At 59.3% G+C, this 23270-nt stretch overlaps 1 protein-coding gene across 1 annotated transcript; it reads left to right on the top strand.

Annotated features, from left to right (window-relative positions):
* The first annotated feature begins 1825 nt into the window (after nucleotides 1-1825).
* On the top strand, nucleotides 1826-16559 carry XKR5 (XK related 5). The gene is given in 13 exon segments (XM_036250553.1): nucleotides 1826-1883; nucleotides 3631-3786; nucleotides 3789-3813; nucleotides 5311-5363; nucleotides 5366-5431; nucleotides 5434-5493; nucleotides 6545-6709; nucleotides 7038-7207; nucleotides 10456-10567; nucleotides 12242-12827; nucleotides 12829-12977; nucleotides 14487-14590; nucleotides 16350-16559. Coding segments are annotated over 13 exon segments (1914 nt in total).
* The last annotated feature ends 6711 nt before the right edge of the window (nucleotides 16560-23270 follow it).

Genomic DNA, 23270 nt, shown 5'->3' with positions numbered 1-23270 from the left:
AGAAGAAAATGTAGGCAACAAAATTTCGGACATCATACGGAGCAGAATTTTCACTGATACATCACCTAAGGCAACAGAAATAAAGGAGAAAATGAACACATGGGACTACATCAAACTAAAAAGCTTCTGCACAGCAAAAGAAACAATCATCAAAATGGAAAGGCAACCCACTGTATGGGAGAACATCATTGCCAATGATGTATCAGATAAGGGGTTAATTTCCAATATATATAGAGTGCTCATACAACTCCACAAAAGGAAGACAAAGAACCCAATTAAAAAATGGGCAGAGGAGCTGAATAGACACCTCTCCAAACAGGACATACAAATGGCCAAGAGACATATGAAGAAATGCTCAACATCACTAATCATCAGAGAGATGCAAATTAAAACAACAATGAGGTATCACCTCACACCTGTCAGAATGGCCGTCATCAACAAATCATCAAACAACAAGTGTTGGCGAGGGTGTGGAGAAAAGGGGACTCTAATACACTACTGGTGGGAATGCAGACTGGTGCAGCCGCTATGGAAAACAATATGGTGGTACCTCAAAAAATTAAAAATTGAACTTCCCTTTGACCCAGTGATCCCACTGCTGGGAATATACCCTAAGAAGCCTGAAACACCAATCAGGAAGAATATATGTACCCCCATGTTCATAGCAGCACTATTTACAATAGCTAAGATCTGGAAACAGCCCAAGTGTCCACCAGTAGACGAATGGATCAAAAAGCTGTGGTACATCTACACAATGGTGTACTATGCAGCGGTAAGAAAGAAAGATCTCTTATCCTTTGAGACGACATGGAGGGACCTGGAAAGTATTATCCTAAGTGAAAGAAGCCAAGCAGAAAAAGACAAATACCACATGATCTCACTTATATACGGAATATAATGAACATAACAGTCTGAGGAATACAGTAGACCCAGACACATGGAAGTAGGGCACAGACTGACATCCCTCAGAAGAGGGGATAGGGGGTGGGGGGGTGGGAAGAGATAAACCACAGAACTTATATGCATGTATGCATGACCAATGGACATGGACAACTAAGCCGGGGAAAGGGTGGAGGGGGGGTGGGGGGGTGCCAATGGGGTAAAAAGGTAAAATATCTGTAACAAAAAAATAAATTAAAAAAAAACAAAAAACACAAAAAAAAGTTCTTCTACTGCGATTTTTCGACAGCAGGGTGTTTGTAGGGAAAAGGTGACTATTCCACCTAATTAGACCATGTGACCAGCACACCAGATCCTAGGAGAAGTGGCAAAGGCCCTTGCCTGGGGGTGGCGGCTGGAAAACACCCCCAAAATAAAAAGGAAACTAGTTTGGCTGATGGCCTGCTTCAGGGGTTGGACCCTGGGCCCGTCATCATCACCTTCACCATGCCTAAATACAAGTTCCTACACTCTACATGCATGTGTGTGCCCACACTGCACATGTGCACCGCGCAGGACACACAACCTCCGGGAAGACTGTTTTCCGGCGGCTATTCCTTGCACATTGGAATCTTCGTTACCCCTCAGCCCATCTAGAGGTGGGGTGGATTTGAGGGAGATGCAGAGGGAGAACCAATTGGCACCCTGTAAGATTTCAGAGGACCCACTGGCAACTTGGGAGAAACTGGAGCCCAACGCTGCGCCTCAGGGCTCCGGTCTAAACGCCCCAGCAGTCGGGTCTTGGCCGGAAACCTCCGCGACCTGGGCGCCGGCGGGGGCGGGGCGGGGCGGGGCGGGGAAGGGGCGGGGCGGGGACGGGCCGGGAAGGGACGGGGCGGGGAAGGGGCGAGGCGGCGGCGGCGGCAGCGGTGGCGAGGCTGCGAGGATGCACGCGGGGCCCCTGGGGCTCCCCGCCCTGCTGCTGGCGGCCGAGCAGAGCGCGCGTAAGCGCCGGGCAGCCCAGGCTGGGCGCCTGCCGAACTCACCCCTCCAACACCCCGACCCCTCCGCCTCTGCCCGGCCTGAGCCCAGCACTGAGCGCCGGTGCACCCCCGCCGGCTGAGCAAGCCCCCCAGTCCTGAGCTGACCCCGCGGATGCACGATCCTCCCGTGGATGCGTGATCGCCTCACCTCATGTGCTTGATCTCCCGAGCATAGGACACCCCCACCCGTGGAAGCACCATTCCCCCCGCAGATGCATGATACCCCCGTGGATGTCTGATCCCCCCCCCGCCCCATGATGCATGATCCCCGGCGCAGGAGACCCATTCCCCCGCCAGTGCATGGTCCCCCTGCAAATGTGAGATCCTCCGGCGGAGGCGCGCCGCCCCCCACACACACACACAGGCGGGTGCCTGGTCCTCCCGCGAAGCCCTGACACACGATCCGCCCCTCCCTCCAGAAAGGCCTCCTGGACTCAGCAAAGTGCTGCTGGTTCCACATGGGCTGAAGACCGGCCCGGTGAGCCCTGCGCCCACACCGCGCCGGCGGGCCTGGGGGTCTCGGGCTGCTTGCGGGCCAAGGCGAGGTCCGGTGGGACGAGGATCGGCGCCCGCGCCGCCCTGGGGTCTGCGACTCTGCCTCAGGGTTAGAACGGGCCGCAGCCTGCTGGGGACACCCCGGTCCCTGGGGCGCCGGGTCCCTGCCAGCAGAGGCGAGGCCCGATCACAACACTTTCAGCGCCTTTCTAGTTTGAATGTGTAACTCCTTCGGTGCCGGAGGGGGTCCAGTCTCCGCCCACTTCCGCTGGGCTCCCGGCAGGTAGTCCTGCCCCGCCAGGTCCCGAGCAGGGAGGAGGGGCGCCTTCACTGGCCACAGCCTCGGGACCCTCAGGGCGACGCCCCTCCCTCCCCAGCACGTACACGGCTGGGGTTCCCGCGGGCGCGGGCTCTGCACTTCACCCCTGGGAGCCAGTTACTGCCTCGGGGTTAGTGGGGACCCTTGTTTGAACCTTTGTCTCTCTGGTCCGCTCAGGGTGCCCCTGCCGCACTGTTTCAAAGGTGCACCGGGAGGAGCCCGAGTGAGACTCGAGATCCACTCCAATGGCCCCGCATCCAGCCCCGCATCCAGGCCCCGCTAGGCCAAAGCAGGACGGGACCCTCTGGTCTCAGCACCGGCCAGCCCAAGAGACGTCCCCTCCGGCGCCGCCTGGGCCTCAGCATCCCTCCTCCACAGACTGTGCGGGGACCCTGACTGCCCTTGCTCACTCCACCCCCCACCCTTCCCCCCATTCCACTGGCATCAAGGGTCGTTCTGTCTGCCCCAGCCCGGTGTTCTGTGCCCGTTGTAAACCCTGGTGTCAGAACCCCAGCCCTGGCCACAGGAGAGGACGGCTGAGTCCCTGGGCCTGCCAGTGCCAGACACACAAGCACCCCCCACTGCGGGGGCGGGGGGGCACAGACCCTAACCTCGCTTTGCCTCCACCTACCTCCCTGAAAAATGAAAGGCATAGCAGTCCCCAGAGGGGAGGTCTGAGCACGTACCAGGTGCCAGGGATGTTTTCCATGTGTGTCCTGTGCCGTCCAGCAGCCCCTCACACGTCCCTGGTGTCCGATCCTTCCGGTGCCCAGGTGCCTTCACTCAACCACACACCTTGCCCGCCCGCCGGCGCTGCGGCCTCCCAGGCTGGGTCCCCGGGTGGGGACACGGTGCTGGTGTCCGGGCTCACGCCACCATTCCCTCAGCCCCCAGGCCTCTGCGCCACGGTCTACTACTTCACGTCCGGACAGCTGCTCTGGGGGTGGCTGGCCCTCGCTGTGCTGCTGCCTGGCTTCTTGGTCCAGGGCCTGAGCTACCTGTGGTCCCGCGCCGACGGACATGGAGGGGATCTCTGGTTGGCGGCGCTGCACCCCTCCGGCTGGGCGTGTGGAAGCGGTGAGCCTCGTGACTGCGTGCCGTGGGCGGGCTCTTCCGTGCGCTCCCGTCCCACCTGTGGGGGCCTGACAGCTGGAGTCGGGGTGCTCGGAGCCACCAGCAGAACCCCTGCTCTGCCGCTGGCACCCCCTCTTCCCGCCTGCCTGTCCCTGAGCACTCGGTCAGCAGGGGGCGCCTTCCTTCCCGGGGCAGCTGTGACCCTTCCAAAGCCTTCTCTTGACTTGAGCCAAATTCTCTTACTGGTGTGTCCATTCTTAGTGGAGCCTTTTCCGGCCATAGAAAGTGGGTTGCTTAAGTCAGTTTCCACCTCTAGTACCTTAGCGAAGTGGGCACAGCCCTGACCGCCGACCAGTCAGCGCAGCCAGGCTGCCGACCACCCATCAGACCTCGTGGCAGGAAGAGGTCCTGTGGGAGCCAGGGCCAGATTTTTCCATAAAAAAAGCAGCCTGGATCGGCCCGGTGCCAGCAGGCTCACCTGCAATCCACCTGTAATTCCTCCCAGAGGAGACTCAGGCTGGAGGCAGAGAGGGCTCCTACAAGAGACATCAAACAAGCACCCCAAACTTCATGGGTCCCTCAGAGCTGGAGCCCTAGATCCCTAATGGCACCCAAAGTACATTTTTCAGCCACAGCAGTTTTGACTAATGATGGGCCTTTGTGTTCAACCTGTGCAAATCCTCTGAAAAGAGCTGACTGGCTAGCGGACTCTCAAAGGATTAGAGGCACTACCCGCCATGCCTACCCCTGGCCTCCGCCCAGCCTGGTAAGAATACCACTAAGGGCGCAGGTCTCTCCGGGGACCACCTGGTTTGTTTTAGTCATCAAGTCTGTGACCTCAAGGACAGACTGCTGAAACAATGAGTCAGCGTTTTCTGAGCAAACATCTGCTCAAAGGGAGAGGTGCGCAGTCACCTGAGAGAAGCCACAAGTCTGCCTCTGGGCTCTGGGGACGCTCCGGCCCCCTGACCCAGAGCCGTCCTCGGAAATGGGGCTACATCGGGCTCTCTGTTTCTCGATGGAGACCCATTCACGCTGCTGGTGGCCACCTGGGTCTCTTGCAGTCCCCCCATCTCCCCTGATCTGCTCTGCGTCTGTCCCAGGGAGAGACGCACAGAGTCCTCCATGCTGTGAGAACCAGGACGAGCTTTCTGTCCCCCTCCTGGCGATGACGACCTGGTACCTGGCGACAAGCATTTTCTGAGCGCATTAATTCCCAACTCGAGGTTCTGGGATGGGGCGCAGGTCGGGGTTAGCTCCAAAGCTTGCCTGGCTCAGAAGGAGCCCCCAGAAACCTGTCTGGTCTGGGCTCCCGGCCCGCCACCCTCTCCCGTCCCTCAGGTGGGCTGAGCAGGGTCACCTGTGCAGCATCTCCCGTCTGGGGTCCCAGAGCAGGGATCCTCGGCAATGCTACAGGTCCCAACAAGCAGCCAGAAAAAGGGGGTGTCCCGGGCAAGCGGGCACAGTCAGGCTCTGCACCGGCACCCTCCCCTCCCCCAGGCACTGGGATGTCACCGTGACCGCCCTGTGGAAGGAAGCGGCAGCCCCCGCCCGGGCCTGCAGCTGCTCCTGGAGGCCGACCTGTCAGCTCTGCGCCTCCTGGAAGCCCAGCTGCAGACGGGGCCCACCTGCTGCTTCACACCTGCGTCTTCCTGGCCTCGGACTTCACAGACGCGGTGCCCGGTGAGTGAGCTCAGCCACCGAGCGCCGACTCTGATTGCTCAAGGGGGACAGAAGCGAATGCCCCATCTAGTCACACCCCACAATCTCAGACGGCCCCTGCTTGCAGAATGAGGGCAGCCCAGCCTGGCCAGCACAGGTGATGCTGGCACCGGCTTTCACTGGGGGATGGGCTCACAGGGGCGTGGCTCCCGTCACAGGCTCAGTCCACCTGATAGAAACTGTAGACAGTCAATACCCCGAAACACCCAGGGGAGGTCCCCCACGCTGCTTCTCAGCAAGCTCAGTGCACCTGTTCCCCTGAGTCAGCAAAGCGGAGGCCAGCCCCTGGAGAGCCTGTGGGCAGCCCGCCCCGGCCCAGCCCGCCCCGGCCCAGCCCGCAATCACCGGCACAGGCGGCTCCTCTCTCGTTTCTCTGGATCGCTCTCCCTTCTCCCTCTTCACCTCCTTCTCTTCTCTCCTTCGCCGTGTCCACATGCGTAGGCGCCTACGTTAGATGCTTGGAGGTCATGACTCACTGTCCTTGCTCGAAGGCCCGCACGTTCTGTGCCCGGCCCCTCTCTCTGACCAAACCTCCTTCAGCGGGTGGGACATGAAGAGCATCTGGGATGGGCCACCATGTTCAGAGCCCTGAGGATCTGCTTTGCCATAAACAGAGCAGATGGGGGCCGAGAGGGTCCGTGACTGGGGCACCGTCCCCAGAGGGAGAGCCCAGCTCACTTCCCCACTGCCTTACGCAGAGGAGACCTCTCCTTGCCCTTGCTGCGCGGACACATGTCTGCTGGGTGGTTAGCCGCTGTCCAGGTGTGGATGCCCTGGTGCAGGTGTGGGTGCCCTGTGCAGGTGTGGGTGCCCTGGTGCAGGTGTGGGTGCCCGGTGCAGGTGTGGGTACCCCGGTGCAGGTGTGGGTGCCCGGTGCAGGAGTGGGTGCCCGGTGCAGGTGTGGGTGCCCTGTGCAGGTGTGGGTGCCCTGGTGCAGGTGTGGGTGCCCTGGTGAGGCCAGGCTGCAGTGAGACGATGCACGTCCCACAAACACTGCTGTCCCCCCCCGCAGGGGTGAGCGCCCTGTGCTCCTGGTGCGTGCTGTCCTGGGCCCTGGTGTGCTATGCTTGTGCCGTGGGTTCCGTGAAGCCGGGTCACCTCTCCGTGCCATGGGCCGCCCTCTTCTGCCAGCAGCTCTGGAGGACGGGCATGTTCTTCAGAGCTCATCACGCCTGGGGTCTGGGGTCGCAGGTAAGCCGAGCCCGGGCCCCGTGCTGCATAACGAACCGCCCAGGACCTGGTGCCTTGAAATAACCCCTTACACTCATCAACCCCGGTTCTGGGGCTGGCTGGGTCCAGGCGGCCTCACACAGGTGTAGCAGGACGGCAGGTGTCTGGATTCACAGGGAGGCCCCTGGGGCACTATTTCGGGTTGACCTCTCCTCCCCAAAGCTGAGGCGGGCGTAGCTGGATCAGAGAGGAGGGGTCGAGGCCCCGGCTTCCCTGTCCTGGCCCCTGCCCATCCCCACCTCCCCGCCCGGACCCTGACTTCAGCCGCTCTCCAGGTGCCCACTGGCTGGTGATGACACTCTGGCTCGTGGCCCAGCAGAGTGACATCGTCGACAGCACCTGCCACTGGAGACTCTTCGACCTGCTCGTGGGGGCCGTGTACGTCCTCTGCTACCTCAACTTCTGGGACGGCCCTTCCAGAAGCAGGACGGTGACCTTCTACCTGGCAAGTGGTGGGCACGGGTTTCTTCGGTCCTTGCTTCTCCCGCTGCGTGCACAGAGCGTGTGCGCACTGGGCACCTGTGCTGCACACCTGTCTGAGAAGGGATAGCTCCGCGCTAGGGGAACCTGCAAGGGTGCTGGCCTCCGCAAGCAGTGCCCGGGGCCCTGTGATGCCCGCGTGGCCACCAGAGCCAGAACGGGGTGTTTGCTGATGTCCCCCGCCCGTCCGCACGCCAGCCCACCTGATCAATATCATCGCAGTCCTACCACGTCCTTGTCCGCTGGCTCAGTTCTTGGGTCCCAGCCATGGACCTCGACGGGGGCAAGGATCGGAAGGTGACGTCGTGTCTGTCCTTGGGCTGTTTCTTGTCCGGTACTGGAGACCCTATTTATACCCCATAACCAAAAGGGAAAGGCAGAGTGTGGACAGATGCTGGAACAGGAACAATGTCGGAAGCCCGCGGGCAGGACGCTGGTATGCGGCCCCTTGCGGACCAGGCTGCTTCTGAGCACACGGTGGAGGTTGGGCTACACCCAGCAAAGGGGAGAAGGGCAGCCTCGGGTGCGGGCATCGGGTCGGACACCCTGCGTGGACCCCAGCCCCGACAATGACTTAGCAGTGGGTGTGGCCAAGAATGTTTCTCTGCACCTGTTTCTCTCCCACACTTTGGGGTCAAGGCTACACGCAGCATCCCTGCGACAGTCGTAGGAACCCCACCTTTTCAGGGTCCCTGTGAAGATTAAATAACTAACACACGGCTTGGCACAAACTAGCCCACAAGTAGTGACCATTAATGCTGATAAAAGACGAAGAGGCTTGCGGGGGTGGGGGGTGAGCGGCGTGGTTACCCCGTTTCAGGAGAGCCCCCTAGAGCTCAGTGACCCCATCAGGGCCGGACAGACCGAGGGGGACATGTGACACTGGGCCAGCTGCAGAGCCTCGGAAGCCTGTTTCCACATCTGAACGCGGGAGGAGTGACACCCCTGCGGGTACCGCCCACACGCGTGCGCGTCAACACAGTGGTGACTTACTTTTTTTTTTTTACCCTCACCCGAGGACATTTTTCCATTTTTTGTTCAGGTAGAGTGGGAGGGAGAGAGAGGAAGAGAGAGAGAGAGAAACATCGACGTGAAAGGGACACATCGAGTGGCTGCCACCCGCACGACCAACCAGGGCCGGGGACAAACTGCAACCGAGGTACATGCCCTTCGCGGGAACCGAACCCGGGTCTCTCCGGACCACAGGTCGACGCTCTAACCGCTGAACCACACCGGCCAGGGCGCGACTTACTTTTATCGCCATTGGCTGGAGCAGTTTCCCGGCCGCCAGCGCCCGCGTGTGCCCTGATCGACAGGAACAGTAAGGAGACGTGATGCACCTGCCGCTCTGCCTGTCATGTTGGTCGCTATCATTCCTCTGCCCCTCCCCCCTCCCGGAGTTTTAGAGGCCGTTACACGGGGAAGGGAAGCAAACCCTTCCTTGCTTCGGGCTGTCTTCATCACTAGGCCCCTGGGGTAAGGGTGATTCACTGGGAAGCACAGACCCTAGACACTACCTTAGTCCCCAGTGGAGTCTGCAGGCGGAACCCCGGCAGATGCGTCCCTCTGCCCTTCCCCGTTTGACTCGGGCTCCCTTAACCTCGTCACAGCCCGAGCTGTGGGGCTATGACCGTCCCCCTAGGGCTGGGGCGGTGGACTCACAGAGGTGGAGAGGCACACCCAGGGTCACCCGGCTGGCGGGTGACACTGCCCCGGCCGGCCCAGGACGCCTGCCCTGTCACCCGGTCCTTTCACGGACGTTCCATTCCCTAATGGGCACTTCCTTGGAGGAGAGACCTCAACAGAAAGTTATGCCTTTGGGGTAAATTGTGTTGTGTTAGCAAAGAAAGAGTTACTGCCTTCTGGGGGCGGGGGGGAGGGGCGTCAAAAGCAAAAAGACCACCCTTAGAATCCACCTTCTAAGGAAGACGGGCCTGGTGGCTGCTTAGAGCAGCTCTGGTTTTTAATGGCTGCTTAAAATTTCCATTATTTGCTAAGATCATAGAAAACATGGCCCCAGCCCTGGCCAGTTTGGCTCAGCGGTTAGAGCGTCGGCCTGTGGTCTGGAGAGACCCGGGTTCGGTTCCCGCTAAGGGCATGTACCTCGGTTGCAGTTTGTCCCCGGCCCTGGTTGGTCGTGCAGGTGGCAGCCACTCGATGTGTCCCTTCACATCGATGTTTCTCACTCTCTCTCCCTTCCTCTCTCTCCCTCCCGCTCTATCTGTACAAAAAATGGAAAAATATCCTCGGGTGAGGATAAAAAAATAAAAGAAAAGAAAACATGGCCCCAGATCAAAGCTACCAGAGAGAGAGAAGGGGCATTCTTAGGGCTGTTAAGTAGCTCCTAATAACGTTTTTATTCTCTGTTTGTCGGAGTCTTCTAGAGTTCAAATGATGTCCATGAATGACCACGCGAAATTTTCCAAGACCCTTAGCACAACGGCATTACTATTTAATTTTTTTAAATATCTCTTACACCGTATTTCAACATACCATCTTTGAACAAGGTCTAGTTTAATTATTTTAAGAAATGTATTTTATAGTTGAAAATTACTTTCCAAGTTAGTAAGCCGCCTGGTGGGAGGGACAAAGACTTTGAACCAGCCGCCCCACTGGGTCACCCAGTAGGCTCTGGGGTTCAGCGGCAAGCACTGCTTCCCCTGCTGCCCCCTAGTGGCCGCAGACCAAATGCACCTTGAAACAGGCAGATTCTTGGAAAAGGATTTTCTCTAGTTTGTTCTGAAAGTCTGACCCAAGCTTGCTGGAATGGGCTGGCACCATGAGCCCTGCAGATGCTCTCAGTTACTGTGCTAGGAGTAGTGCCTGCATACAGTTAACACGAGCATGGAATATAGAAGGAGGAGATGAAGTCTCCTCTCAGCCCCTCCTGACTCATCCAGGGGAGCCACTCATCCGGTGGGCTCGTCCTTCCGCCTCCTGAGCGTCTGTGATTGTGCAGACATTGTAATGAGCTGCACTGGAGACAGGGACCAGCCCCCTGTGCAGAGACGCTCTCGGACCCTGACCGTGTTTCCAGTAGGGCTCCGTCCCCGGGGGAGCCCCCCTGGGCCCCAGGCCTCCTCCTGCACTGCAGAACTGTGGACGGGCGTGTCCCCGAGGCCACAGGCTTCTGACCAGGAGGTGACCCCCTTCTGTCCCCCAGATTATGCTGCTGGAGAACAGACCAGGAGGTGACCCCCTTCTGTCCCCCAGATTATGCTGCTGGAGAACAGTGTCCTGCTGCTGCTCGCCACTGACTTCCTCCAGGGGGCGTCGCGGACCAGCCTGTGGACCGTGGCAGGAGTCTTGTCGGGATTTCTGATTGGTAAGACCCAGGGGGCCTTCTCGTCCCCTCCCTCCCCACCCCAGCAGTAAAGAGGGAACCCTTTCAAAATGGTGCACAGGTGAAGGGAAGAAGGGAGGGAGGGACGGAGAGGGAGGACAGGACACGGAGAGAGTGACCAGGTGTGCCGGCTGTGCTCACACGCGTGGCACAGGTTGGGTGCTCCTGGCACACCCGGAACAGTCCTCCGGGGGGCAGGGGGCAGCTGGAAGCCTGCCCCCTCCTTTGGGCTGTCCCGTCCTCGGGAGACATCACTGAGTCCTGTGAACACGGCAAGGGGGGGGGGAGACGTCCTCCTGGCTGCTTCCCGGATTTGCCCTCCCGACTCGGAAGTGCATGCCCGGCACCCTTCCTCAACCGTGCCCCACGCCCAGCTTCCCACCGGGGCGCTCGGCGTGTGGCCCGGTTCGGGGAGTGCGACCTGGGAGGGTCAGCACCTGCTCAGCGCGGCCAGAGGGGCTCCCAGTCACCCTGTGGTCTTCCCTCACCGGGAGCTGCCTGACCGACTCCCACGCGGTCGGGGTCCTCTTCAGCGGGAAGGTGGTGAGCGGATCACAGCTACAGGGGAGCAGGCTCTGTCAGCAGCTCTGCCTGTCACCCTGAGCTCCCTTGCATTTATTGAGTGCCTACTGCATGCCAGCGGGGGGCTGCCACCGTGACCCCCTTGACGGTCATGGCCTCGGGGGGAGTCTGAATCTGTACTGGGGCTATGTGATCAGGACCTGAGTGCCCCTTGGGTGGCTCCTTGTGAAAGGGTGACAGTGTCTCCTTCAGCGGCTGATCGGCAGGGTTCAGAACAATATGTAGAGATGACTCGGTCAGTGCCCACTGCACTGCTAACCCTGTCATGGAGGGACTCAGCCTCCGTCCCCGGCTTGAGCCTTGGCCGCCTCCCACCCTCACCCCCTCGTGACAGTTCCCGGAGACGAGGCCGGGGGTCCGGTCGGGCTCCTTCTGGCCCCTCCAAAGCTTCCCCCAAGCCATCTCAGGTTTCATGCTGTTTATAACGCGTGCCCTGCACCCGGGCACTCGGTCCAACAGGAAACTGGAAATAACGGGGGAGGTTGCTGGAATGCACTGTTAAAGCTACTACCGTAGTCAACACTTCTGATCAAAATAAATTAACCTGACACAATGCGATTAAGATGTTTATGCACAGAGGAAGTGTTGTTCTGCTCATGGAAATTCTTGATCTGGGGGTTTCGATGGCGGTGTTTGACCTTGTTTGTTGTTGAGGTTATTCCTTGCCTCCCCCCTCCAGCTTGGGAGTCCGTCCACCCCTGTGGCAATGGTTGGATTCTGAATATTCGATCCAGTTATTTGAAAGTAAAATGTTTATTTCTACCATTCTCATACACAACATGTGCGCACAGGAACACACACACACACCCGGAGAACCCAGTTGGAGCCGCCCTCCAGAATTTAGAATTTAAGGTTTGTTATTACATTAAGTTCAGACACATTTGCCGCTCATGGAAGCTGGAGCCAGTGCAAATTCCCCCCAAATATCCCTTCCTGATGCTCCAACAGCAGCCCTGTTCGGATCCCAAATTGTATGATTCTACTCAGCACTCCAGAGCCGGGAACTCTGCAAGCCACGGGGAGGGGCTGCACCCCGAGGGACGTGACCTGGTGTTCTTCCGCCTCCTCCTGCAGGCTGTGCCTCGCTGGTCGCTCACTACAGCCGGTTCCACCCCGAGTCCGCGGCCATCCGGGAGCGCTTCGTGGGGAACGCCTGTGGCCCTGCAGCGGACAGCCACCCAGAGACGGAGTCCGCTCCCCAGGCCACCGCTCCAGCTGGGGAGAGGCCGGAGAGCCCAGGCACGTGCCCAGGGGAAGGTGATGAGCTAACAAGCCAAGGGAAGCCCCCCAGCCTGCAGTGCGGCCCCCCGGAGGCTGGGCTGGAAAGCCAGGCGGCTGGGGGGACTCTCTGCAGCCACCACCACTGGCTGCTAGTGAAACTTGCCCTGAAAACAGGAAACGCGTCTAAGGTCAATGCGGCCTTTGGAGACCCACCTGGCTGCTTGTGTCCCCCTCCCTGGGGCCTGAGCCAACATGACAACCAGCAGGAGAAGCCGCTGTTGCCCCAGCAAGAGCCCCCCTTGGCACCTGGCGACCCCCTGACCTCAGAGAGAGGCTCTGAGTTTCAAGGTGACTCGAAAGCAGGGGCCGACTGGCTGGAGACCTCGAGTTACATGTCTTTTGACGGTGATCATCATGACAGAGCTCCTGTGCAGAGGGCAGGAGGGCAGCCGGGAGGGGGGAGCGGGTTCCGTTTCTAGGGTGCAAGAAGGAGGTGCAGGCGGGCAGCTGAAAGGAGGCGGCGGACAGGAGAGCTCCTCCCTGTACTTCAGCACCACGGCCGAAGGGGACACCTCCCCACACCGAGAAGGTGGGCAGGCGACTCCGCAGACATTGGGAAAGGGCAGGCCTGCCTGGCCCGCCCCTCCCCGGCCGGCCACTGAGCCCTCCCCATCACCACGGCCAGCATCAGCCCGATCCTCGGCCCGGCCGGCCACTGAGCCCTCCCATCACCACGGCCAGCATCAGCCCGATCCTCGGCCCGGCCGGCCACTGAGCCCTCCCCATCACCACGGCCAGCATCAGCCCGATCCTCGGCCCGGCCGGCCACTGAGCCCTCCCATCACCACGGCCAGCATCAGCCCGATCCTCACCCCGGCCGGCCACTGAGCCCTCCCCATCACCACGGCCAGCATCAGCCCGACCCTCACCCCGGCCGGCCACTGAGCCCTCCCCATCACCACGGCCAGCATCAGCCCGACCCTCACCCCGGCCGGCCACTGAGCCCTCCCATCACCACGGCCAGCATCAGCCCGATCCTCGGCCCGGCCGGCCACTGAGCCCTTCCCCATCACCACGGCCAGCATCAGCCCGATCCTCGGCCCGGCCGGCCACTGAGCCCTTCCCCATCACCACGGCCAGCATCAGCCCGACCCTCACCCCGGCCGGCCACTGAGCCCTCCCCATCACCACGGCCAGCATCAGCCCGATCCTCGGCCCGGCCGGCCACTGAGCCCTTTCCCATCACCACGGCCAGCATCAGCCCGATCCTCGGCCCGGCCGGCCACTGAGCCCTTTCCCATCACCACGGCCAGCATCAGCCCAATCCTCGGCCCGGCCGGCCACTGAGCCCTTCCCCATCACCACGGCCAGCATCAGCCCGATCCTCGGCCCGGCCGGCCACTGAGCCCTCCCCATCACCACGGCCAGCATCAGCCCGCCTCGCCCCGCCGGCCACTGAGCCCTTCCCCATCACCACGGCCAGCATCAGCCCGATCCTCACCCCGGCCGGCCACTGAACCCTCCCCATCTCCACGGCCAGCATCAGCCTGATCCTCGGCCCGGCCGGCCACTGAGCCCTCCCCATCTCCAGGCCAGCATCAGCCCGATCCTCACCCCGGCCGGCCACTGAACCCTCCCCATCTCCAGGCCAGCATCAGCCTGATCCTCGGCCCGGCCGGCCACTGAGCCCTCCCCATCTCCAGGCCAGCATCAGCCCGATCCTCACCCCGGCCGGCCACTGAGCCCTCCCCATCTCCAGGCCAGCATCAGCCTGATCCTCGGCCCGGCCGGCCACTGAGCCCTCCCCATCTCCACGGCCAGCATCAGCCCGATCCTCACCCCGGCCGGCCACTGAGCCCTCCCCATCTCCAGGCCAGCATCAGCCCGATCCTCGGCCCGGCCGGCCACTGAGCCCTCCCCATCTCCAGGCCAGCATCAGCCCGATCCTCACCCCGGCCGGCCACTGAACCCTCCCCATCTCCAGGCCAGCATCAGCCCGATCCTCACCCCGGCCGGCCACTGAGCCCTCCCCATCTCCAGGCCAGCATCAGCCCGATCCTCGGCCCCGGCCCAGCCGGAAGATTCCGTCCCGGCACAGAGTTCCCTGGCAGATCGCTGGGCGGCTCAGAGAGTGGGGAGCCACAGGAGCCCGTGAGGGACCCGGGTCCCCCTGCCACGGCTGGTCGGAGGTCACTGTCAAAGGTGAGCCTGAGGCCTGCCGAGAAGCCCAGCCTCACATCCACCCCAAGTCCGCGTCCGTCCTCGGGGACTGCAGCTGGGAGGGAAGGCAGACGGAGCCGCGTTTCGTCATGTGACAGAGTCGCGGCGAGAGGAGAGAACAGGCCAGCAAATCAAGCTAGTCCCTGGGTGTCTGGACAGGCGGGGTCCCACTTTTGACACCCACATCCTCGGAGCATCACACCCCTCTGAAAAATGATTGTATTGTGTCTCTGACCATAGAACACACGCCACACACGCCTCGGAGACATTCTCTAACTCGGCGTGGGAGGAGGGAGAAGCTTCCCCTCAAAACTGCCTTTTCCGAACTCTGTGACCCCATGTGAGTTTTTGTTGTGGCTTCTACGAAACCGAGGTAAAACCCAGAGTCCTAGTTTAGTCTGGGTTCTTGTTACAGCTGGCGTCTCCTGACTCTGGCGATTGTAAATCTCTTTATAAAGATGTACCCTAACCGTGTTGTCAGGACAGTCATGTGAGATGACGCAAGGCTTTCTGGAAGTGGGTGAGACACGTCTGCTTCTGATCATCGCCTCACTGCCCATGCAGATGTCACTCTGAGACTCCCTGGTCTCTTGGTCAGAGCCTAGCGGGTGGTTTTCGGTGGCATGCACAGCCCTGTTTCCTCGGGCCCACAGCAGGTCTCGGCCAGGCTCCTGTTCTCCACCGCTGACCTGACACCATTTCCGCTGCGCCCGGGTTCTGCTCTCCTCCCTTTCGTGGGAGATTCTACCTGTGATCTAAGCTCTCTCAACAGGAATGGCCCTTTCCCGTCTCGCTCGGTCTCTTCCTGATGCTTCCCTGTAAGTGTGGGTCAGAATCTCCATCCCTTCTCAAGCCTTCCTTCTTAGCTGGCTGAGGGCGACTTCTCCGGCCATCAGCTCCATGTTGGGTTGCCAGCCACCTGAGCCAACTGAAGGCAGCGACAGTGGCCGAGAACTTTTGCTACAACAGGTCAGTGCAAGGGAGAGAGTTTGCCAACAAAACAGATCACCTGCGGTGACTCGCTGTGTTGTTATAGCTTACTGCTCCCTCCCCACCCGTCTCCCCCTGCCCTCTCCCTGATTCCCATAGGCCCCTACCCCCCACCCCTCTGTCTGCCAAGGCTCAACTCAAGCACTGCCTCTGGGGTCTCCCCCACCTCCCCCCGGCCCAGGCTTGCACCCCGCAGTTCTTTGCCCTCCTAACCTCGGGCTGCAGATGTCAACCGAGCTCGGAACAGTGCCCGGCACGAGCTTCCGCCGTGACCTTCAGCGCTGGTGCGTCTCAGTCCTGGCCGGCTGCTGTCACAGAACACTGCCTGGTGGCCTAAAGCGCTCTGGAGGCTGGGCAGCCCGAGGTCCAGGGGCCGGAGGCTCAGTTCCTGGTGACGGCCCACCTCTGGCGTGCAGACGGCCACCTGTGTCCTTGGTGATGAGGAGACAGGAGTGAAGCTCTCTGGTCTCTTCTCTTTTTTTTCCTCCTTAATCCTCACCCGAAAGTGCGCTTACTGACCTTACAGAGAGTGGATGGGAGAGAGAGAGAGAAACATGGATCAGCTGCCTCCTGTGTGTGCCCGTCCGGGGACCAAGCGCACAACCCAGGTGTGTGCCCTGACTGGGAGTCGAACCCATGGCCCCTCTGTGTATGGGACGATGCCCAGCCCACTGAGCCGCAAGGCCAGGGCACTTACAAGGGCACTAACCCCATCCTGCGGATCCACCCTCATGACCTCCTCTGACCCTAGCCACCTCCTAACACCGTCACTTCGGGGCTTCACCCCGTGAAGTTCGGGGACACGGCCCAGGCCAGGTGCATCCTGACAGAAGGCCTGTGTATCCGGGAAGGTGGAGGTCGACCCGGGGCAGCTGGAGTTTTCCACACCTGCAGCCGTCGGTCGGGCTACCGTCCCCGCCGTTCCTCACTCCAGAAATACAGAGGACACCGCAGGCGCTAACAGAGACCCGGCTTGCTGTTAGGGGGCCCAGAGACTGGCCCCTCAGGCCCTGGCGGGGAGCGCAGTGTTCCGAGCGTCCTGCCCATACCCCAAGGTTTCGGGTTCCATCCCCGGTCAGGGTTCATACAAAAATCCACCGACGTGCACGAATAAGTGGACAAATCGACCTTTCTCTCTCTCCCTTCCTCTCTCTCTGTCACCCTCCTTCTCTCTAAAATAATGAAAAGAAATAACGAATGGCCTCTCCATGTCCCGCGCCCCGTGAGGGCTGCCACCAGAACTTGGCCGCGGTGTCACTCCGCAGACACTGACCTGCGTCCGCTGCCACACCAGCTGCAGCTCCGTGCGGCTGAGGGTCTCACTTCCCTCTCCTCCCACGGGGCTCCCCACGACGCAGGAAGGGGGCGCCGAGGGGCCCTGGCACTGCAGGCTGCGCAGGCGTGGACTCCAGGCCGCCCCCCCCCCCCCCGCAGGGCGCCCGCTGTCCCCGCCCCGCAGGAAGCCGGGTGCATTTCCATCCGTGTTTCCACGGCGACCGCACCTCCTCGGGTGGGCTGTCTCCAGCTGTGGGCCCTGGCGAGGCCTGGCTCAAGGACCACTGGTCGCGACCTCTTGGCAGCACCTACCTAAGAGAAGGTCCAGAAAGGGAGGCCCTCGAGCAGAGGGGGACCCCAACTCCCCAAGTCAGTCTCCGAGTTCCTTCTGGCAGAGAGGGGTGTTGGCAGAGCGCCCAGGGCCTGTGGGACACGCTTGGAGAAGCGGGACCCTGGGCAGCAGCCTCCGAGAGCACCCACAGGCCTGAAAGGCCTCATCTGCTCGTGCCCCCAGAAGCCCAGAGGGCAGTTAACCCCGCTCGTTAGGCCGGCAGCGGCTGGCGGCTGGCGTGGATTTGCGGTGCCTCCTGCAATGCCAGGCTCCAGGGGCTCACATTTCTCCTGGGTCCTCGCTGCGTCGGTTCTCCAGCTGAGTGCTAATGGCACAGCGGTCTTTCCAGCACCAAGCGAGATTCTCTCCTTACACCATCTGGTCGCTGTCTTTAAAATAAAGACAAGTGTCCCATGATCTCACCTATGCGCAGAATCTAATGAACAAAGTAAACTGACGGACAACGTAGGACCAGAGGCATGGGTACATGGAGCAGGCTGACAGACCTCAGAGGGAAGGGGGGGAGCTGGTACACAAAGGTGACGAGATTAGCCAAGGATCGTATGTGCATCGCCCACGGATACAGACAATACTGTGGTGAAGGCCTGGGGTGGGGCGGGGCCTGGGGGGAGGGACGCAGCGGGGAAGGGGGGACATCTGTAATACTATCAACAATAAAAATATCCTAATAAAATCAAGTAGATTTGATTCCATTTTCCAGAGCATTTAGGATGACCAGCTCTCCTGGCCTCCCCAGCACGGGGAGGGTTGCAGGAACCTGAGCTATCAGGGCTAAAAGCAGAGTCCCAGGCCCGACAGGATGGCCGTCACCTCATCCCCGTTCGTGGTACTCACTTTCCCTACTTGCTGTAGCCACCAAGCCAGTGAGCAGCGGAAATACTCCGGGGTCACACATCTGGGAGAGATGCGAGTCCCCAAAATAGCTGCTACCCCCCACTCCCACCCCCCACCCTACCAATCTTTCAAAAATCAATCTGACTGATCGGCCCCTTGCTAGTCCTGACCACCAAAGTCAACACCCTCGTCAGCTGTCAGCCCCACGGTGCCAGGAAAGACCCCAACTCTGAAGTCGAAGCTACAATCCAGATTTTAAATTAAGATCTCTCAGGGAGGAATCTCCCATGGAAAAATACCCTGGAAAAACCCATGACTTTGACCACACAGAAACATTCATTATGGCAAAACTATAATTACCGCATGGCCCGTCAGGGTTTCCATTATAAATGGGTCTAAATCCTGGTGGAGCTCGATGCTTTCCAGCTGGGGTCCGCCACGGACAGGTTTCCAGCCTGCTGGGGAATTTTCTGGTCTTTGCAAATTGGCAAGGCTGGGGTGGGGGAGGGGACGGCGAGGTCCGGAGCGGAATAAACAATATGGATTTTTGTTCTTAGGGTGTTCTTTAAGCTGCAATTAAGAAAACACAAGCATCGCTTCTCGGCCTTTTGGCTAAGATCAAGTGAAGAAAACGCAAGCAAACAAAACACAATGGGCCAGGATCACGGAGGCTGTCATAAAAACCCCAAAATGTTGGGTTTAAAGGCGACGCTTTGTCCCTAACTCACTTTAGAAGGCGGAGTGTTTGATACAAGAACAGAGACTTATACCTGACGTGTGGTCAGCCAGGGAAGAAGGGAGCTTCTGCTCACTGTGCCTTTGAGTGTGGCCGTATGCAGGGTGGCAGTTAGGACCTGGCTTCTGACTTTCTCCAGCTGTTCCTGTGATGGCACAAGTCACTTCTGGGCCTCAGCATTCCTTTGCGGTCAATCGGGGGCGCTGGAAGCGGCTAGGGTATGGGGTCCTGGCCCATGGCCACAAAGGCAGGGGCTGTGAGCCAGTCACTGCACAACAAGGGCCCTCTGTTTGTGTCCCCCGCCCCCAGCTGCCCTCCAGAGCCCAAGGGGCCCAGAGTTCCTGGGACCACGGAAGAAGGGATACTCCTGGAGCCCGCTCTGGGTCCTGACTCCCCCCACATCCTGGCTCCTCCTGGGGGTGTCGCTTGGTTCTACTCACACATCTGCCTGTCACTGTTCCAGGGCTACAAACCATTTGGGGGCAAGCGGCCATGGTCTCAGTCGCTTTGTTGGGCATGAAGGCCAATACCTCATCCTGCGGGATGAGGACAGAGACCCTTCTCGGGGGCTTGTAGGGTCCCCAGGCGATGAAATGGCCCTTTGGGAAGTCTGGACACACAGCCTCCGTCTTTCCCCCTCTCGGATCATAGGAAGAGGGAGGGAGGGCTCCGTTCTGTGAATGAGGGAGACGTTCAGGGAGAGGGTCGGACCCCACTCCCATCCTCCGCAGTTGGGGAACTTGGAGGTCAAACTGCTTCCCCAGCAGCCGGGCAGTCCTGTGGCGACCCAGGGACGGAGTTAGGCGCACCCAGGTCCACGTTGAGTCCGGCGCGGCTATGACAACCGTCAGGACTACGCGTCACTGATTCCCAGCACCTGCCGGCCGACAGCTCAATGCGGCGTAGTTATGACTTGGGTTTGAAATACATGGCCCACTACCTCCTTCTCCCACTTAGCTCGTGATGGTCTGTAGCCCGGATCGAAGCTGCACAGGGTGGGTTCTGCAGAGACCGGCGGCGCCCTGACTGGTGCTCCCTTCAGGGCCGCGGGGTATCTGCGGCGGCGGACTGGAGTCAGCATCCTCCAGGGCGGCCTTGGCCCGTGGAGCTGATGCTCCAGGAACCCTGCCGCGCCGCGCCCTGCCGGCCGGTAGGTGGCGCTCTTGCCCCTCCGGCAGCCCCGCCGCCGGTGCCCCACTGGAAGGCTCCATCTCCTATTCGGCTAAGTTTGGGTGGCGGGTGCTCAATTCACTGCTGTGGGTCATACACGCGAACACCGTGGGGACTGTAGTTCGGGCCCTGCCGAAGGCTAGCAGAGCAGCACCTTCTGCGTTTTCCCAGCGCAGAGCCGATGGCCCTCGCTGAAGCCGGGGGCTTGGGGTTACGGAGGTAATTAGGGGCCCAAAGGCGGCTGTGGGCTCCCCATAGGGCACCACGGGTGTGCATGGACAGAGGCCAGCGTCCTCCTGTCTGCAGGCAGGGTCCACGCCTCAGAAGCGCACACCCCTGGGACTGGCCGATCCGGCGTGTCACCCGCATGTTATGGGACCAAATGGACGCGTTTATGATGGGGTCCCATGAATCAGGCTCCCCTTGCTCTTGTCTTTTTTTTTTTTTTTTTTTTTGGTACATGCCCCTAGCGGGAACCGAACCCGAGACTCTCTGCTCCACAGGCCGGCGCTCCAACCGCTGAGCCAAATAGGCCAGGGCTCCTTTTTTTTTTTTAATGCCATTTTCTGTGTCTTTCCGGGGACAGTAGATTCCGAAATGCGCCACTGGGGCTGTGGTGTCCCCAGGACCCAGTTCGGTCCACGTTCCATGGGCCAGAAAGTGCTTTTCTTTCCTATGGGGTGAAAAGTGTGCTCTGCTCAGACCATGGGCTATGCTTCAGCCCCAGAAAGGAACGAACTAAAGCCACGAAAAGACAGGGAGGAACCTAGATGCATGTTTCCACGCAAAAGAAGTCAATCCGAAAAGGCGGCATACGCAGCCCTGTGACATTCGCAACCCTGAGACACTCTGCGGAAGGCAGAGCTGTGGACGCAGCAGAAAGACCAGGCTACCCTCTGGGAGAAGGACGAGCAGGCAGAGCCCAGGGCGTTTTTCAGGCAGTGGAACTAGTCTGTGTGATACAATGATGGACACATGTCACTGTACGTTTGTCCACAGAGAGTAGCAAGACTGAACCATCACATACACTGTGGACCCTGGAGACGATGACGTGAGGATGTAGGGCATCAGCCGTAACTAATGCACCGTCCAGGGGGGCGTTGTTAGTAGGGGAGTTTAGGGGGCCGGGAGCATATGGAATATCTCTGTCCTTTCCCTCAATTTTCCTGTGAACCTAAAACTGCTCTAAGAAAAAAATAGTCTATTTAAAATTTCTTTTTAACTTTATGCGTCTCAGCCACAAACCAAAACCTATTCTTACCACTGACACGTTTCATTGAGCACCTGTCTGTGCCAGGCTTTGCAACAACTGCTGGGGACAGAGGGCCAGGTCGGGGGGGGGGGGGTCTCCTTCCTGGGCTCGGGGTGACAGCCAGGGGCTGCCGGTCTGTGACGTCAGCATGATTTTTAACCCCTTCCAGGTGCTCTGCCGATGTTTGGGCTGCACCTGTGGGTTTGTTGCAAGAGGGTCCTGGGTGAGCAAGACCAGACCTGAGAAGGCCTCCAAGTTCACGGTTCCCTGGGGGGCATCTCCCCCAACCCTGGTCCGCTGCTCAGTCAGCATTGGACTCCATCTGCCTTTGAGGGTTTGAGCCCCTGCTCCGTCCCTTGTGGGGGCCACAAACCCTCGGCGTGAACTCCCCTTCTCCCTACAGCGGGGTGATGGTTACAGCCCGCACTGCAGGACTGTGCATGGACCCACAAATATTCGGCACAGATTAAAGACGCCGTCAGTGAACGTCATGTGTCTGGGTGGGAGGCACATGTGGAGAGGAGAGCAAGCCACGGACTCGTGGCCTCGGGGCGGCATGTAAGACACATCTGTTCTCTGGGACATCTGCAATCCCTCAAAACTTGCACTGTCCCCCCGGCCGCCTTTGCCTGCTCGGTGCACCCCGGAGGGCGGACCCCACGCGGGGACAAGGGACACCGAGCCGACACCCTGCATCTTTGGAGGCTCCCTGTCAGCCATCTGGCTGGCGTGTCCAGACCGTCACTCGGCCAATGGGAAACTCCTACAAGGTCTTTTGGGACCGAAGGTAAAGGCAAGAAGCAGCTCACATAGAACTGTCTTCAGGAAAAAAGAAAGAAAGAAAAAAAAAAGGTTACAGTTTTTTTTCTGGTTCAGACTTTTGACGTGCTTCTCCTTGTTTTTCTTCATACTTGGGGACAGCAGAAATGATACACGGCCTCCCCACAATCAGTGGACCATGATATATTTACTGAGAAATTTTTAATAAATAAACCACAGCCGTGAACCCTCGTGCCCTCACAAGCCAGCCAGTTCTCACGGGGAGCGCGGGGGCTTCTATGGAGCAATCCTGTGTTCTCATGAGAATTTTATTAGAAATCAGAGATTTGAAATGCATCAAGCAGGAAATTTATGAGGTTGCATGGGAACCATCCCTTCATTTTGTCTTTCTGGATTAATTTACTTCTCCGTCGTGTGTTGATTTACTTTGGGAGGATTAGTCGTGAACTTTACCCTGAATTTCTCTGCAGCTTCAAGCCCGCTAATTGATTTCTTGAACTTTTCACGTTCCATTTTTATCCTCAAAGGAAGATAGATAATTATCGATAGTCTATATGAGAAAGTCCCGAACTGTATGGGAAACACTTTAATTACTCGTCCAAAACGGGGGTTTTGCCCGGTGCCAAAGAGTAAACAGGACCCGGTGCAAAACATTTCTACAACCACATGCGATTCTTTGTCTCCAACATTTCCACTTAATCGTTTCTCCAAATAATCTTTTTTTAATTGTGTTTTGCGAAGTGACCAGTTAAAATTTCGCTCACCCAAAAAAGACTTGTTTATCATCATGTAACCCAACTTGGAAAACAGCCCAAACCCAGAATAGCTGTTTGTGCTGGTGAAGTGGACAGGAAGCGTCCGAAACGAGGTCTGGCCTGGGCCGCGTCCAGCGCTCCGTCAATTGTCCGCGTTCAGTGCGAGGAGGAGGCCAGGCTGGGGAACTGGGCTTCCGCCGCCACCGCTCTGCCGAGGTCGCGGCGTGACTCGGGGGCGCAGTCCCAGAGTGAGGTACCTTCTCTTCATCTCTGACTATGATTCTTCGATTGCAACTGTTTTCCCAGCCAAATAAATACTTTGGGAGTTTGGAGTTTATTGAACGGCCACCATGGGGGGGTCAGTTTCTTTTCACTTTCACTACCCATTGCCCCCACACCGCAGGCACCCACTTCAGGGGGGAGAATACCCCTAATAAAGTAAAGCAAGAAGGACCCTGGTTCCTGGGCCTCGTGTTCCCGGGACCACAGAAGGAGCTCAGCGGCCCCGGAGTCATGGA

This window comes from Molossus molossus, unplaced genomic scaffold, assembly GCF_014108415.1.
Source record: "Molossus molossus isolate mMolMol1 unplaced genomic scaffold, mMolMol1.p scaffold_m16_p_9, whole genome shotgun sequence".
NCBI classification, from domain to species: Eukaryota; Metazoa; Chordata; class Mammalia; order Chiroptera; family Molossidae; genus Molossus; species Molossus molossus.
Note: the sequence above shows the minus strand (reverse complement) of the source record. Positions and strands in the feature narration are given on the sequence as shown.